This window comes from Cheilinus undulatus, linkage group 9 (assembly GCF_018320785.1).
Source record: "Cheilinus undulatus linkage group 9, ASM1832078v1, whole genome shotgun sequence".
Classification (NCBI taxonomy): Eukaryota; Metazoa; Chordata; class Actinopteri; order Labriformes; family Labridae; genus Cheilinus; species Cheilinus undulatus.
Window position 1 is genome coordinate 5,031,755 of NC_054873.1, and position 16,356 is coordinate 5,048,110.

Here is a 16,356-nt window from a genome sequence, read left to right on the forward strand (position 1 = left end):
AACAAACACAATACTCTTCTTCACAAGAGTGTTCCTGTCCTTGCAGATGTATTTCAAAAAGCCACTTTACACCCGGTCTCTTCACCAAAGCACTTGTAAAGTTTGCTCTTAACTCTCAGGCATCACTAGGGACATTTTTATCCATTCCGGCAAATTTTTCCTCTTTCTTTGCTCACCATTTTGGCTGTGTCGGTCCATATGGTCTAATTTTTTGTAACTAAGTGTTTTTTTTGGCAAATTTTCAAATTCAAATTTCAATTGCTCTAATAGGTCAGGGGAACACTGTGAAACACATTTACGACCCTTTAAAGCAATTGAGGACAAAAAAGTCACACTCAATCATTTTGAGGATTTTAACCCTTTAAATGCCAGTTTGATTACTTAAAGTCAATGTGTTTTTTTTTTTTAATGAAAAAAGCAAATAAAAAAAAACGTGATTTCTTCCTCAAACCAAATGTTGGATGGCTGGGGTATGATTTCTAAATTCGGCTTGGACATGTCAATGATTAACCAAAATATATACTTTGATGCATTTTTAGTTTTTGTGTAACATTAGATTTAAAATTTACTACCCTTTAAAGCCATTAGAACAAAGTAGGCCTATAATGGCCTATAATGGGGAAATGGCTGATTTTAGTGATGAACATTAAAAACAAATTTTACTATTTTTCTCAATAATGAAACCATAACATTACAGGATGCATGATTATATCATGCAATGGCAATGAAATCAAAAAATGTGGTCTGAATGGGAGTCAATGCGACGTTTTTGTCCAAAAGCTACTCGAAAAGGTGATAAATTTTAAATCTGATGCTACACAAAAACTAAAAATGCATCAAAGTCAATATTTTAGAAAATGTTTGACATACCTAGGACTGATCTTAAAAACCAACCCCCAGCCCCCCAACATTAGTTATCTGGAAAATAATGAATGTTTTGTGTTTTTTTTTTTAATATTACCATCCTGTAATGAAACTGGCATTTAAAGGGTTAAAATCCTGAAAATAATTAAATATTGGATTGTTTTGATCAGAACTGAAGTTGATCAAAAGATTTGACCCAAATAAGCAGAAAAAAATACGAATGCATACTATTTTTATTGCCATTTTTTTAGAGTGGATGTTTTTGTCCTTAAGTAGTAGTAAATTTTTAAAACAAATGCTACACAAAAACTAAAAATGCATCAAAGTCAAATTTTGACTGATCATTGACATATCCGCTGGATTTAGAAATAATGTCCTAGCCATCCAACATTTGGTTTGAGGAAGATAACGCATTTTTTATTTGCTTTTTTTCATTAAAAAAAAACACATTGACTTTAAGTAATCAAACTGGCATTTAAAGGGTTAAAAATCCTAAAAATGATTGAATGTTTGGTAGTTTCGAGCACAGCTGAAGTTGTTTAAGAGATTTATAAAAAAAAAAAAAAGGCAGAAAAAATATTAATCTGTCGAGTTTTTATAGCAGGTTTTTGGAAGTGGAGATTTTTGTCCTTAATGGCTTTAAAGGGTCGTAAATTAAAGTGATGTCTGAGGGTTAAAAATCATCGACCGAAACACAAATCAAAAATCTTAATGTGACATTTTGTGTCTTTCAAAGCGTCTCACACATTCCTGCGTGCATGCCTCCTCTCTGACGTGCCGACACGGTGCTGAGTCTGTATCAATGTCATGTGGAGAATGGTTGTCATAGAAATGCTCCGAGGCAGAATTAGAAAGGCTGCCAACAAAGATCACATAATAGAAGTCATGGTAACAACGCCACTGTGTGCTCTGATCCGTGCATGCATGTGCGTCTGTTTCACTGCTTAATCCCAGCACATGCAGCCAAACTGGGCGTATCAGTATCTTTTATAATGCTCACATGAACTCTGTATAAATCCTTCTAGATATGATTCAGGTGTTTGAATTCAGTCATCAGCGTCAAAATCTCAGACAAAGGACTCACTGATGTATCCCATCTAACTTATTTAGACTGATTTACTCAACTGCACAATTGCATTCATAGAATTATCTGATATTTTCAGCATTTCTAATGATTTAATGCAGAAAATGTACTTCCACATTGCATATTAAACAGGCTTGACTTGGATAGGCCAGGTTATCACGAAGCTGTTCACAGCTCGTGTTGTTAGGCCTTTATTTTGGGTCTCACATCACTTGTTGCTGGCTGCTTCTGCTCTGTACTTTAGGTTGTAAATATTTTTGTGTAGCTAACGCGTGTTACAGAGTTTGATCAGCAGTTGACTCACTTAAAGCGCTATTATCCTAAAGGGATATTTCAGTATTTTTAAAGTAGGTTGTATAAGGTACTTGTTGATAGTGGTGGCTTTAGCTTCCAGCAGTTTCAGTGAGTGTTGCCCCTCAAATCGGAACAATAGACGATATTTTCTTAATCGTTTGCTGTGTCTAAATTTCTCAAAATGAGAAACATCTGAAAATGTAAGAAATAAAATCTGATTTAAGCTTCCATTTAGGGTTAGGGTACGGTTCAAGATAAGGGTTAGGATACCAAAAGTTAAAATTTGAAATCCTGACCTACAAAACCAGATTACTTACAGGAAAAAAAAAACTTCTCCTCCTAAAAAACTAACTCGATGCCAATGCAGAAAGCATTGCTTACATAGCTCCTTTAGCTGTGTAAGCTATTCAGATAACAGAGGTAAGTAGCTATTGTTACATAACCAAGGCTAAGCTAAAAAGCTTCGCATTAACATGATCTAGAAATGTTAGCTTTTAGCTAAATTTGCAAAGCACATGATGCTAAAGCTTACTTAGCTATAGGTAATGGAGCTATGTAGCTAACATAAAGAAAGTTAAGCTCACAAAGCAGATGAATAAGTGACACATATCTGTTTTCTACACAGCTATGCTAGCTAAATCCACATTGCTCAAGCTAACTTTGTCATAGGTAATGTAGCTACTTAGCTATGTAGCTAACACAGGGAAAGCTAAGCTCACAAAGCAGCTATGTAAGCTACATAGATATGTTATCTACATAGCTATGTTAGCTAAATCCACATGGCTAAAGCTAACTTAGTCATAGGTAATGTAGCTACTTAGCTAACATGGGGAAAGCTAAGCTCACAATGCAGCTTTGCAAGCTACATAAATCTGTTATCTAAATCCAATGTTGCAATGTTACAGAGTCATCAAGCAGAAGCCTTTGTCCAAAGCAGCATACAAATGTCAGGTAGACAGGTGTCGCAGGGGTTAAGGACCTTGCCCAAGGGCCCATACTGGATGCTGATCATTCCCTGACTTGGATTTGAACCCTTGATCTCCTGTACCAAAGTCAGCGATACAACCCACTGACCTATCCAGCCCATGTTGCTAAAGTTGACTTTGATGATCCATTTCTGTTGATATTGTGTGTTTTTTGGGATCAAATGTTCCCTAAAAAGCTGCATCAGTTTTTTTTCCTTGTCTGTTATTTGGACTTTTGTGCAGGTCATGGCTATAAAGTCTGACATTAATAGCCAATCACATCCCATGTTAACATTGCCAGAAAGGCCTCATAAAAGGGTTTACATTTAAAAACAGAAAATACTCTTTCCTCCCTTATGGCCGGTCTTGGAAGCAGACATTGATTGATCTTTGCAACTTTCCAAGTTTTCAAACTCTGTGACAACCCTCTGAGTTTGGAAATGAATATGCTGAGGATCTTTCTCGCTGTCCGCTTCTGACTAAAATGTTTAACGCAGATGAAATCAGCCTGGGTCCAGTCCAGTCCAGGTCCAGAGGCTCTCACACTGACCCATGCTCTTGTCTTAACTGCTGATTTTTAGCTTCCTGCTCAGGGTTTCCTCCTCGGCCTGCAGCCCTGAAAACTCCTGAGTGTGACTAAAGGAAGTTTGTACTCACTAAATGAGACACTGACTGCAGGTTGTTAACTGATTCTCTGGGACTCATTTTGGAACAGAGTCAAATTAAACAGCTTATCTCTCCTCTCTGTTATCGCCTCTGAAGGCTGCGCTCGTCTCTTTGGCTCCAGGCCAGCTTCCATCTGAGCCGTTTTATCTCTGATTGTCATTTAGACGCCTCTGCTCATCGCTGAGCGAAGGAACCAGGCGACAGCTGTTTTTTGCAAAGTAAGCAAAATTGGTTGAGCTTTTTACTCTGCTTTCATCTTCGGTTTGATGCTTGCTGACATCGAGTTAAACAGATGACTCCATGGATGATCTCTGCTCTGTGGAAAGCTCTCAAACCACACTGACTCACTTCTATGAGGCGAAAACTAAACCACTACTACAGCTCTGAACCAGAATTTCATTAAAAAAAATACACCTGACTTTGCAAAGCAGGTGGATTTCCCAGGCTCCATGTCAGTCATCGGGCAAATCCATCATGCAAAGCTCTAACCTACAATGTTTGGGCCAGACCAGAAAATGGTTTTGACGAATCAGCATCATTTCAGGAGAACAAGGCGGAGCTGCGAGCAGAGCTTAGTTTGCTGATAGCTAATAATAGCTGCCACTGGTGTAGCAGTTAGCTAGGATGTAGCTGTAGCATAGCAGCAGTTTTATCAGAACTGGACCGCATCATTGAAAGCTTTGTATGATAGAAAAGATGCTTTCAGTCTTCTGCCGACCTGCTTTGGCATGAGTTTGAGATTGTTACGGATGGGGTTAAGTTGTACCATGAGCTGGTGTTTTCAATGTTTGCTACTGCTGTAGCTATTAGCTATTAGCTACTAGCTTAGATGTACAGCACTGTGTAGAACTTTTAGGCAGGTTTGGGACAGAGAATGAGGCTGAAGTAAGCCGTGCAATGGTGAGTTAGCCACCTTCAGGCACCATTGGGTTGGAGAAGGATTGACGAAACCCCAGTTGTGCTCTGGATGTCCTTGCATGTTACCAGGGTCGTGGAAAAATATTCTGTTGAAAAAATAACAAAGGCCACACCTTTTAGGTGGCGTAACGGTTGGATGTCTTGAATAAGACCTGTCTACCCAGATAGCAAAAGACGTTAATTCAGTGTTGGATTTTGGTCAGATTGGCTATTTTTGGTTGAGGTTGAAAAATCTATGTTGTTTCAATGTTTAGTTACAGTTACCATTTCAATGTTTGAAAAACTGTTGTTGAATCAGTGTAGTATAGATGATGATTTTTAAATGTTGAAATGTTGGGGGGGGGGTATATTTGGGGGAGGACAAGACCAAAACCGCTCTCCAGTACTACAACATGACAGGTACGGTAAAGTCACATTGGGTTATTCAAATAATAATAATAATAATATCTTGAATTTATATAGCGCCTTTCAAGAAACCCAAGGACGCTTTACAGGAACACATAGACATGGACAAATTATGTGAGGGGTAGGATGAGTGTAAGGGGTGGTTTAGTGAAGATTGTAGGCAGTGGTGAACAGGTGGTGCTTGAGACGTTTTTTGAAAATGTCCAGAGATGGAGCGCTACGGATGTCTGCAGGAAGAGTGTTCCAGAGGGTGGGAGCTGCAGCACTGAAGGCTCTGTCTCCATAGGTTCGGAGTTTGGTTTTGGGCATGGAAAGTAGGCCGGTGTCTGAAGATCGAAGGTTGCGGGATGTGTGTGTGGATGGAGGAGATCAGAAAGGTACTGGGGAGCCAGAGCATGGAGAGATTTGTATGTGAGGAGGAGGACTTTGTAGTTGATATGGGACTTGATAGGGAGCCAGTGGAGGTGGATGAGGGTTGGAGTGATGTGTTGCCAGGGTCTAGTGCGGGTGAGAACTCTAGCTGCAGAGTTTCAACATTCGAAGTAAAAGTCCAATCAGTTTGGTTTTCTGGTGAGTCGACTCACATTTTCATACACTTTTAATCCAAAGTGTTTCCGAGATACAATCTTCAGCCTGACAGTATCACAATGTTGATTCAATGACTTTTTGCTATCTTGGTAGGAAGCCATCTTGATGAGTCAAAGTGTTGCCATGAGCCTCTGGCCATGCTGTGCATGTCCCAAAACTGCCAGCGAGCTCTGTGCGTATTACCAGGGATGAAAAGGCCCAGATGAAGGCGATGCCGTCAAGCTCAACCTTGGCTGCTAAGCAACATACAGTTGCAAGAAAAAGTATGTGAACCCTTTGGGATTTCTTGGATTTCTGCATAAATTGGTCATAAAATGTGTTCTGATCTTCATCAAAGTTGCGACAATAGACAAAAACAGACTGCTTAAACTAATACCGCACAAAAAATCATATGTTTTCATGTTGTTATTGAACAAACCATGTAAACATTCACAGTACAGGGTGGAAAAAGTATGTGAACCTTTGGATTTAATAACTGGTTGACCTTCCTTTGGCAGCAATAACCTCAACCAAATGTTTCCTGTAGTTGCAGATCAGACCTGCACAACGCTCAGGAGGAATTTTGGACCATTCCTCTTTACAAAACTGTTTCAGTTCAGCAATATTCTTGGGATGTCTGGTGTGAATCGCTCTCTTGAGGTCATGCCACAGCATCTCAATCAGATTGAGGTCAGGACTCTGACTGGGCCACTCTAGAAGGTGTCTTAAGTTTTCCTGTAAAATGTCTTGATAAAATTGGGAATTCATTTTTCCATCAATGACAGCAATCCGTCCAGACCCTGAGGCAGCACAGCAGCCCCAAACCATGATGGCCCCTCCACCATATTTCACAGTTGGGATGAGGTTTTGATGTTGGTGTGCTGTGCCTTTTTTTCTCCACACATAGCATTGTGTGTTCCTTCCAAACAACTCAATTTTGGTTTTGTCTGTCCACAGAATATTTTGCCAGTAGTGCTGTGGAACATCCAGGTGCTCTTTTGCAAACTTCAAACATGCAGGAATGTTTTTTTTTTTTGGACAGCAGTAGCTTCCTCTGTGGTGTCCTCCCATGAACTCCATTCTTGTTTAATGTTTTACTTATTGTAGATTTGTCAACACAAATGTTAGCATGTGCCAGAGATTTCTGTAAGTCTTTAGCTGACTCTCTAGGATTCTTCTTCACCTCATTGAGCATTCTGCACTGTGCTCTTGCAGTCACCTTTACAGGACGACCACGCCTAGGCAGAGTAGCAACAGTGCTGAACTTTCTCTATTTGTAGACAGTCTGTCTTACCGTGGACACATGAACATCAAGGCTTTTAGAGATACTTTTGTCACCCTTTCCAGCTTCATGCAAGTCAACAATTCTTGATCGTAGGTCTTCTGAGAGCTCTTTTGTGCCAGGCATGGTTCACATCAGGCAGTGTCTTGAGAAGAGCAAATTCAAAACTGGTGTGTGTTTTTTATAGGGCAGGGCAGCTTTAACCAACACATCCAATCTCATCACATTGATTGGACTCCAGGTTGGCTGACTCCAGGCTCCAATTAGCTCTTGGAGAAGTCATTAGCCTAGGGATTCACATACTTTTTCCACCCTGCACTGTGAATGTTTACATGTTCTGTTCAATAAAAAACATGAAAACATATGATTTTTTGTGCGGTATTAGTTTAAGCAGACTGTCTATTGTTGTGACTTAGATGAAGATCAGAACACATTTTATGACCAATTTATGCAGAAATCCAAGAAATCCCAAAGGGTTCACATACTTTTTCTTGCAACTGTACATGTGGGTTGATATGTGCGAAGCTTGACCCTAGCCGCCCTGCACCCCCTCCAGCTACGAGTTGAAGCACATTGGACCCTATGATTAATGCTTAATGCCCTGCATGCCTGAAACTTATGCACATGACTGCAGATGTTAAAAAAAATGACCATTTAATCAGACCTCAACTACATGTCTTTGTCTGATGACTAGAATTGGCAACATGTCTGTGTTGATTTGCACGCCACACCGTTGCTCCAACTGTCCTTGATACCTCTCAGAAGACTTCTAGGGTGTACTGGTTTCAAAACAGGTGCCATAAAAAAATCACAAAACGCTACACATTTTCCATAAAATCACAAAACATTGCACTGAGTCATCATTTGGGGACTTCAGCTTTGTTCCATTTACCTTGGATGTCAGAGCTGTGAATGACGTTACACCCGAGTTGAATATGTTCTGCAAATGAGACAAAATGATCTAATCACCTTCCCAGACTCTTTTTTAAAAGTCCTACCCCTTCTAAATGCTTTGCCCTTGAGGTTTCTCAGTTGAATGTGAAATATATCCATGCAATGGAAATAAAAAACAGTCTATGTGGCGTGCCAGGTTAAAATATAATCCCGGCATGTTTAAGGCTTAGTCCAGGATGAATTCAGGGCTTAGAAAACAAAGGACAGCAGCCTGCTCTAGAGGAAGATATTTATAGATTTTATATCCTGTATTTTCTTTAAAAAAAAAAAAAAATAGATAAGGAATGGTCAAATCACAAGTCCACAGAAGTTCAAGGTTTTTCTTTGACCTTAAATAGGGTGAAAGTTTTTCAGCAGCAGCCTCTAGTGGACATAAAATGAACTGCATATGAACAACCTGCTGCTTTGATTCCCTTAGTGACCAAATAAAATAAACATGATGAAATAGTTCTCTTTTGTGATTGCTTGAGAGGTTTTCCCTGATTAAGTGTTTTAATCTCAGAGCACCACTCCTGATTGTTTAATTGTTGTCCTTGATTATTACCCCAGCGCTGATTATTTTATCATTACCTGAACCTCCTGTAAGTCTTTTGTGTTGATTTTCACCTTCTGTGTCTTTGAAGCGCTGGACCCTTCAGATGTCTGATTGGCTGACCCGTTAAACTTTTTTTTTTCTTCTAGCTGGATAACGTGGATGAACAGGCGGCTCAGATCCGAAGAGAGCTGGACGGGAGGTTACAGCTGGCTGAGAAGATTTCAAGAGTGAGAAATACCTTTATTTTTTGGCTACCATTAAAAAATGATTCATCATGTGGGCAGCTTTAAAAATATATCTGTAATTTTCAGCTCTTTTTTGTCACAAAAGAAGAGAATAAAACTTTTCTGCAACTTTAAGGTAGGATTTAGTGATTGGTATTTTTACTGTTAAAGAGACAGAAATCACACATTTGTTCCACAAATTTATTTCAGTGAGTATTCTCTAAATCAGCACATGCTGTACTTGTGAGAAGAGTTTCACATCTCTCTTGTCCAAAAAAACAGATTAGAAAAAACAACCTCTAATCGGTAAATTTTTATCTCCCATCGCTCTTATTTCCCCATGCAAGGTCCTTATTTTTATCATTATTATTCCAGGATTTATAATTCTAGCATGTTAAAGCATTTTCTGAAGGTATTTTGTATAGTAAGTTATCATTTTATATCAAGAAACTTGACTATTTTTGTTCCTGCTGCACTTGCAGCTCTCATTACATTTAGTTAAAAAACTCAATACTTAGAATTTTACACTGAAATGTCTTTTTTAGTTCATATATGGACACTCATATGTTATGTACATTTTTAGTTGAGTTCTTTTTTTTTTAGTTCATATATGGACACTCATATGTTATGTACATTTTTAGTTGAGTTCTTCCATTACCTCCAATGTTTCCAACACTTTCTAAAGCCAGATAAATTCATGATTTTTATTATTATTATTGGGTGTGTCTTCTTTAGCTGTACCTGCTACTGGAAGCAGCTGTCCTGTTGCTGTACCATATTCATGTTTAGGGTTGCGTACTAGTTGGACCACAGTTATTCTTTGCCACCCAAGTCGCCTCCAAAATCCAGAACAACATCCCCATCCATCCTGCTTTGAAGTTGTGGCCCCACTAGACTTTTCCATGTCAAGAAGAGACCAGCCCTGCTGCTCAGTAGAGATGTAAATCTTTAAGAATCTCTCAATTCAGTTTGGTTCTGACTCTGGGGGTCACAATTTGATTCAGAATCTATTTTAAATGTAAATTGACTCCAGATTCGCAACACATTGACTATTTCCTATCCACCTTATTCCTAGTCTCCATGATTCTTTGTGTGAAATATGGGCGCAACTTCCAGTGAGAGATGTGAAACGCAATTTTTAGAGCAATTTGGACATTAAAATATGTAACTTTTGACTGCTTCACCTCAATCGGGACAATATTATTATTTTTCTGCCCTCTACTAAAGAGTACAAAGTGATGACATTACCTCGGATGACCTAGACAATCATATTTAGCTAACTTTAGTAGCTTCATATCATTGCAGAAAGAGACGATCACATTTTGTTAAATGAGTTTGGACACCACCTTCAGATAACATTTCTAGTTTGTGGGGTTGCTGAAATCCTTAGTCCACCAACTAATCCCACTTAAAATGTGGGAATTATATTAAATGAAATTATCCATGACTCAATTTGTCAGCTCTTCAGTTTGGTAAATGTCAAGTTTTGAATTAATGATGAATTAATATTGAAAGAATTACATCCTAAATGCATTTAAACAGTGAAGAGCATATTTAAAACACTGTTGTTAAAGATACATATTTAACTTTGTCATGTTATTAGTACCACAACTGAAGAAACAGGTACTGAGCATTACAGAAAATATTATTTAAACATTCAGCTCATTTAACTTCATTGAGTTAACAAAAATGAAGCGGTATTTATTGCAGCAAATATTTATTTATTTCAGAACAACTGTTGACGCTAAATCACTTTAGTAATCCCTTGGAAGAATCGTGTTTTGCTATTATTGCTACTGTACGGGAAGTTCAAACCACATTTATAGCAGTAGACCCCCAAGGAGTAATGTAGTATCCACCTTATTTACTTACTTACAGCTTACAAAACAAAAAATGTGAACATGTGATTTCAAAAATATATCAATATTTACAAATTTGCGGTGAATTTCTATCAAACAACTGTCATTCTTTGTTAGCATCTATTGTTAGCTGCTATATTAAATTACATTGAATTACGTACTTCCGCCTTAGCACTGGAAGTTTCGCCCATATTCAGATTTACAGTAGGGGCCCCTGAAATAAGGTGGAAAAAGAGTGTATATTTGTAATGTTTTTACAAACAGTAATTTGTGCTTTGATTGCAAAACACATTTTACTATTATTAAATGTGTGGGCCTAAGCATGAAAGGTATTTATCAGAAACGCGTCAGTAAAAAAAAAAGAAAACAAAATTCAAAGCCTTCACTGTTGATGATGCTGTGGGAAAGCAGGTGTTATGTTTAAACAAGTGACTGTGTTAACTGGTGACTTTTCTGCTGAAAGTTTCAGTGGTTGTCATTGTCACAAAATTGTCAAAACGCACCATTTTCTGTTATGTCTAATAAATACTTAGTAAATATGAATTTAATAAAAACTAAACAAAGAGGCTTTTTTAGTTTTCGATATCTGTTATTAACCCAGGCACATGTTATACAAAGTCACCAGTTAACATGGTCAGTCATTGAAGTGTAACACCAGTCTTTGACGTGAAACCAGGCGATAGTTCCAGTATTTTTTTTCTGTTAAGCAGTTGTTGGCTGATTTTCACTCTGGGTGAATGTGTCTGGATGATTTCAATTCAATTCAGGCTAAATTACTTTAGTTTATCACAGTAAGCAGATACATCAGGTCAGACTTTCTAATACATGGGAGTTAGGGGTGTAACGGTACAGAAAAATTTCGGTTCGGTACGTACCTCGGTTTTGAAGTCACGGTTTGGTACGTTTTCAGTACTGTAATTGAAGCAAATAAAATTAAAATTTTAATTTTTTTATTAAATTGTATTAAAATACATAGGCTGTCTAAATTACATTTAAATTATTAATAATGCAGCAACCTCCTTCCAAAAGTTCTTCAATAGTTAAAAATATTAATTAATAAATATATGTTTGATTTACTAGGTTTTTAAAATTGATATATTGACCTATTTATACCCATTCTTTAAACACCCAAATTTCCCAGCCAACTTGAACGCATCATTATACAACCGTTCGTTAGCTTGTTAAACATGTAAATTAGCGTCTTTCCTGCCGATTTCAACACGGACTTCAGCTCTGAATTACTTTTTTAACCAATGGGACCAACTACAAATTTTTGGAGAACTTTTCACAGCCTATCTTGGCGGATAAAGACATTAGAACCTTGTGAAATCTGAGGATAACTTTACCTGTGACACAGCTGCAGACATGAAGGAGTCTCCTCTCCCCTGAGGAGGCTGATAGCTGAAGGTAAAGTTAATTTGATTCTCAGAGCCAAAGCACAATTGTCATAAAAAATGATCTTAAAAAATAGAAAATTCATAACTGGCTGGTGAGACTTTTTGTTGTTCCTCCTCCTAACAGCGGCGTTCTTGAGTGGAGCGTTTTCAAACGCTTTGATTGGTCCGCTGGACGTCGTGCTTTTAGCGACACAGCTGCTGAAAAATGTCAGCGCTAATGTTGTTGTCTTTGTCCACTGTTGTATTTTACTGGTCAACAAAGTGTTCCTAAACAGGACACTTTCACCTGGGAATATTCAGGCTTTTGCTGTTGTCTGCTGTGGTTGTGTGGTTGCCAGGACAGCGTGAGTTGCCCTCTGCTTTTCTGTCTGTATGTGAGCTTGGCTCCACATGTATTTGTTCGGTACACGTCTGTACCGTACCGAGAGGCCCGTACCGAATCGGTACGGTACGAATACACGTACCTTCACACCCCTAATGGGAGTGTAGAATTCACAGTGAGTCTTAAAGCTTTTCTTTTAGAAAAACAGGCTGAGTAACTCAGGGCTCCATAGATCATGCTTAATTATGTCAGACACAGCCCTGACAGCTAATGCTGTGCTCTTAAGGCCCATTTATACTCTCTTTACATACGAAAATGTATACGTCCTTTTCAAACGATGTTACCGTCACTGCTCACATACTTCCATGCGTCCTTTACGTTGGCATGGATGTTAATCAATACATCCACCAGGCGCGGCAGCCCAGAGTCAAAAGTTTATGAAAAGTTTATGAAACATGGTGACTGTGGAGGAGGTATTGATAATGTACCTGGTGCATAAAAGACAAAAACGGAGGCAGCGTTTCTAACCAACTCCTGCAACTTTTCCTCAAAAAGTTCCACCATTGTTATTTCTTCTTCGTGTCTCATTAGAGCTATGTATGGAAAAAAAATCGGAAAAAAGGCTGTTGACGAATAGTTTTAGTCATAGTTTTAGTCGACGAAATTAACACTGCCTCACAATGAACAAAAAAAAAAAAACAGCATTAAACTGACTGTTAACTTTCAGTGAAGGCAGTGACATCAGCTAACAACAGACTGGACTGAGACGAACTGCTCTGTGATTTTATTTTGTAGTGTAAATGATTTCACTTCACAGGGTCTTTAAGTAAAATGAGATGTTTCTGAGTAGAGTGTAGACACATACACCTGGTCTGGTTGAGTTTTGGGTTGTACAAGCAATAAATTTTACTATTTTCATACCAAAACAGTTCTCAAACTGTGTAAAGATGTGCATCTTAGTATGACATAAGCCTATATGCTGATGACTGTATGTTTTCCTGCAGGAGAGAAGATACCCAAAGTTTGTCTCCGCGGACATGGAGCCCCTTTATGTAGAGGAGCTGCGATCATCGGTTAACCTGCTCATGGCCAACCTGGAGAGTCTGCCTGTGTCTAAAGGAGGTCCAGACTTTAAACAGAAACTCAAACGCTCCTCCATGAATAACTCCTTCTTAGACATGGGAGACGAGGGAGACATCCTGTCCAAGTCTGACGTTGTGCTGTCTTTCACTCTGGAGGTTTGTTGTTTAATCTGCTTATAATTTTAACATCAAGGCAGCAGCTGACACTGGGGTTTGTTTCATTATAACTGAGGTTTATTCACGTTCCATGTTGGGACAAATTCAAGAGACAACAGGGTAAAATCATCTCTGTGCACTGTTTCAGACATTAAGAAAGAGCGCTATAGTTTTTGTTGTAGGCACTCTTTTATAAGAAGTCCTTAATGGGTTAGAAACTTACCTGAATTGTAAAGTGCTTCATACAATGTGTGAGCTTAAGCATGAAGAGTGTGTACCAGAGGCTTGTTAGTGGAGGAATCTGCCTTGTAAAATTTTTCCTGCTTTTTTTTAGATTGTGATCATGGAGGTCCAGGGTCTGAAGTCTGTGGCTCCAAACCGGATCGTTTACTGTACCATGGAGGTGGAGGGAGGAGAGAAGCTGCAGACAGACCAGGCTGAGGCCTCCAGACCACAGTGAGTTCTGTTTAGGCTGCCAACACTGGACAGTTTTAAAACATGGCAGACCACGGTGGAAAGACCGCTGTACACATTTGAAAACACTTAGATCTATATGTGACTGATTTTTTTGGTTTAGACTGCTAGAAAGTTGTTAGCCTCCGTCGTAGCTATATTTGATTTGGGCAGGCCAAATAGAGTGCCCCAGGATGTCACTGGGCGCTATGACTCTTCCCCCTTAATGCTGCATTCTTAATCCATAGGGTTTAACATTACGTCGGTCCACCCTTTACAGCTATAACAGCTTCAACTCTTCTGGGAAGGCTTTACACAAGGTTTAGGAGTATGTTACGGGAATTTTTTGCCCATTCTTCCAGAAGCGCATTTGTGAGGTCACACACTGATGTAGGACGAGAAGGCCTGTTTCTCAGTCTCTGCTCTAATTCACCCCCAAAGGTGTTCTATCGGGTTGAGGTCAGGACTCTGTGCAGGCCAGTCAAGTTCATCCACACCAAACTCTTTCATCCATGTCTTTATGGACCTTGCTTTGTGCACTGGTGCACAGTCATGTTGGAGCAGGAAGGGGCCATCCCCAAACTTTTCCCACAAAGTTGGGAGCATGGAATTGTCCAAAATCTCTTGGTATGCTGAAGCATTCAGAGTTCCTTTGACTGGATCTAAGGGGCCAAGCCCAGCTCCTGAAAAACAAGCCCACACCATAATCCCCCCTCCACCAAACTTTATACTTGGCACAATGCAGTCAGACAAGTACTGTCTCCTGGCAGCTGCTAAATCCAGACTCATCCATCAGATTGCCAGATGGAGAAGAATGATTCATTATTTCAGAGAACGCGTCTCCACTGCTGTAGAGTCCAGTGGCAGCGTGCTGTACACCACTGCATCCAACACTTTGCATTGCACTTGGTGATGTATGGCTTGGATGCAGCTGCTCATCCATGGAAACCCATTCCATGAAACTCTCTACCACTGTTCTTGAGCTAATCTGAAGGCCACGTGAAGTTTGGAGGTCTGTAGTGATTGACTCTGCAAAAAGTTGGTGACCTCTTTGCACTCTACGCCTCAGCATCCGCTGACCCTGCTCCGTCATCTTAGTTGCCTACCATTTCATGGCTGAGTTGCTGTCATTCCCAATGGCTTCCCCTTTGTTATAACACCACTGACAGTTGACTGTGGAATATTTAGGAGCAAGGAAATTTCATGACTGGACTTGTTGCACAGGTGGCATCCTATCACAGTACCATGCTGGAATTCACTGAGCTCCTGATAAACCTGTGGCCATGGAAGTGATTGGAACACCTGATTTTAATTGTTTGGATGGGTGAATGAATAGTTTTGGCAATATAGTGGTTTTTTTTTTTTTTTTTTTTTTTTTTTTTTTTGTTCTTTGTAAGGTAAATTTCCCAAATTTACCTGCCGCCTTTGCCTATTGGTCATTAAAATAATCATAACAGAGATTTGTGACAGAAAACAGACTTTGGTCTCTGCTCTGGCACAGAGCCAGGCAGCTACTTGCCAGGGGCCAGGCTAATTGAAATAATTGGGCTAATTGAATTGAAATGCTTGGCTACTTTTTACTTGAACCCAATGCAACAGCAAAAAAATATCTTACCTGCTGAAGGTGTATTTTAATCCATATTTCCCTTGTCTTTAGTCCTGCATGACTTAAAGAAGCAGGTTGTGGCTTTGTCTCTCTCAAAGCAGATACAGTTCAATTTCTCATGTCTGTTAGCGGTGCGGTGCTATCGTTTAGTAGAGTATCTGATAATAGACACATTCTATTCTTGCAGAGTCATTAAAAACAAAAGCCTCCAGTACTAAGCATCATTGCAGACTTTTATTTTGAAGGGAAACATAAGGTTAATGGATTGTGTTCAACATCAACTTAACAACAAAGACATTCCATAAACAGGAAAGAGACTTAACTTCACATAACTCAGAATATGAAATATAAGGAATACCTGAAGAGTCAAATACAGAATGAGAAAATTAAACTTGAGACTTTTTAGCTATAAACTGTCAGCCATGACATAAATGTGATTGTTTCTCTGGTGGCTTAAAATAGAGAGTTGTAACATAGTGGCCTGTCTTTCTTGTGAGTGGGCGTGGCCTTGGCACATCCAACTGACACGCCCACACATTCCCAGAGCATAATTTTTCTATGATGTAGAAGCTTAATTTCTTAAACTTAGAGATGTTTTCCATGACTCAAATTTGGCCTGGTGGTTCATAACACAGTGGCCTGTCATACAACAAACCTAGAATAAAGTTGTTGTTTTTTAAATCACTTTACTTGGACTTTACGGAAAACATGTCATGTTATTTT

The 16,356-nt window shown here is 39.1% G+C and overlaps 1 protein-coding gene across 5 annotated transcripts in view; it reads left to right on the forward strand.

The window, feature by feature from the left end:
* The window catches only part of cadps2 (Ca++-dependent secretion activator 2), a 343,471-nt gene that overhangs the window by 141,962 nt on the left and 185,153 nt on the right, over positions 1–16,356 (forward strand). For all 5 annotated transcript variants that reach the window (XM_041795900.1, XM_041795903.1, XM_041795901.1 and 2 more), the window contains exons 4-6: positions 8,681–8,761; positions 13,341–13,574; positions 13,909–14,030. In XM_041795900.1, coding sequence (XP_041651834.1) covers positions 8,681–8,761; positions 13,341–13,574; positions 13,909–14,030 — 437 coding nt within the window. The remainder of the gene's footprint in view (positions 1–8,680; positions 8,762–13,340; positions 13,575–13,908; positions 14,031–16,356) is intronic.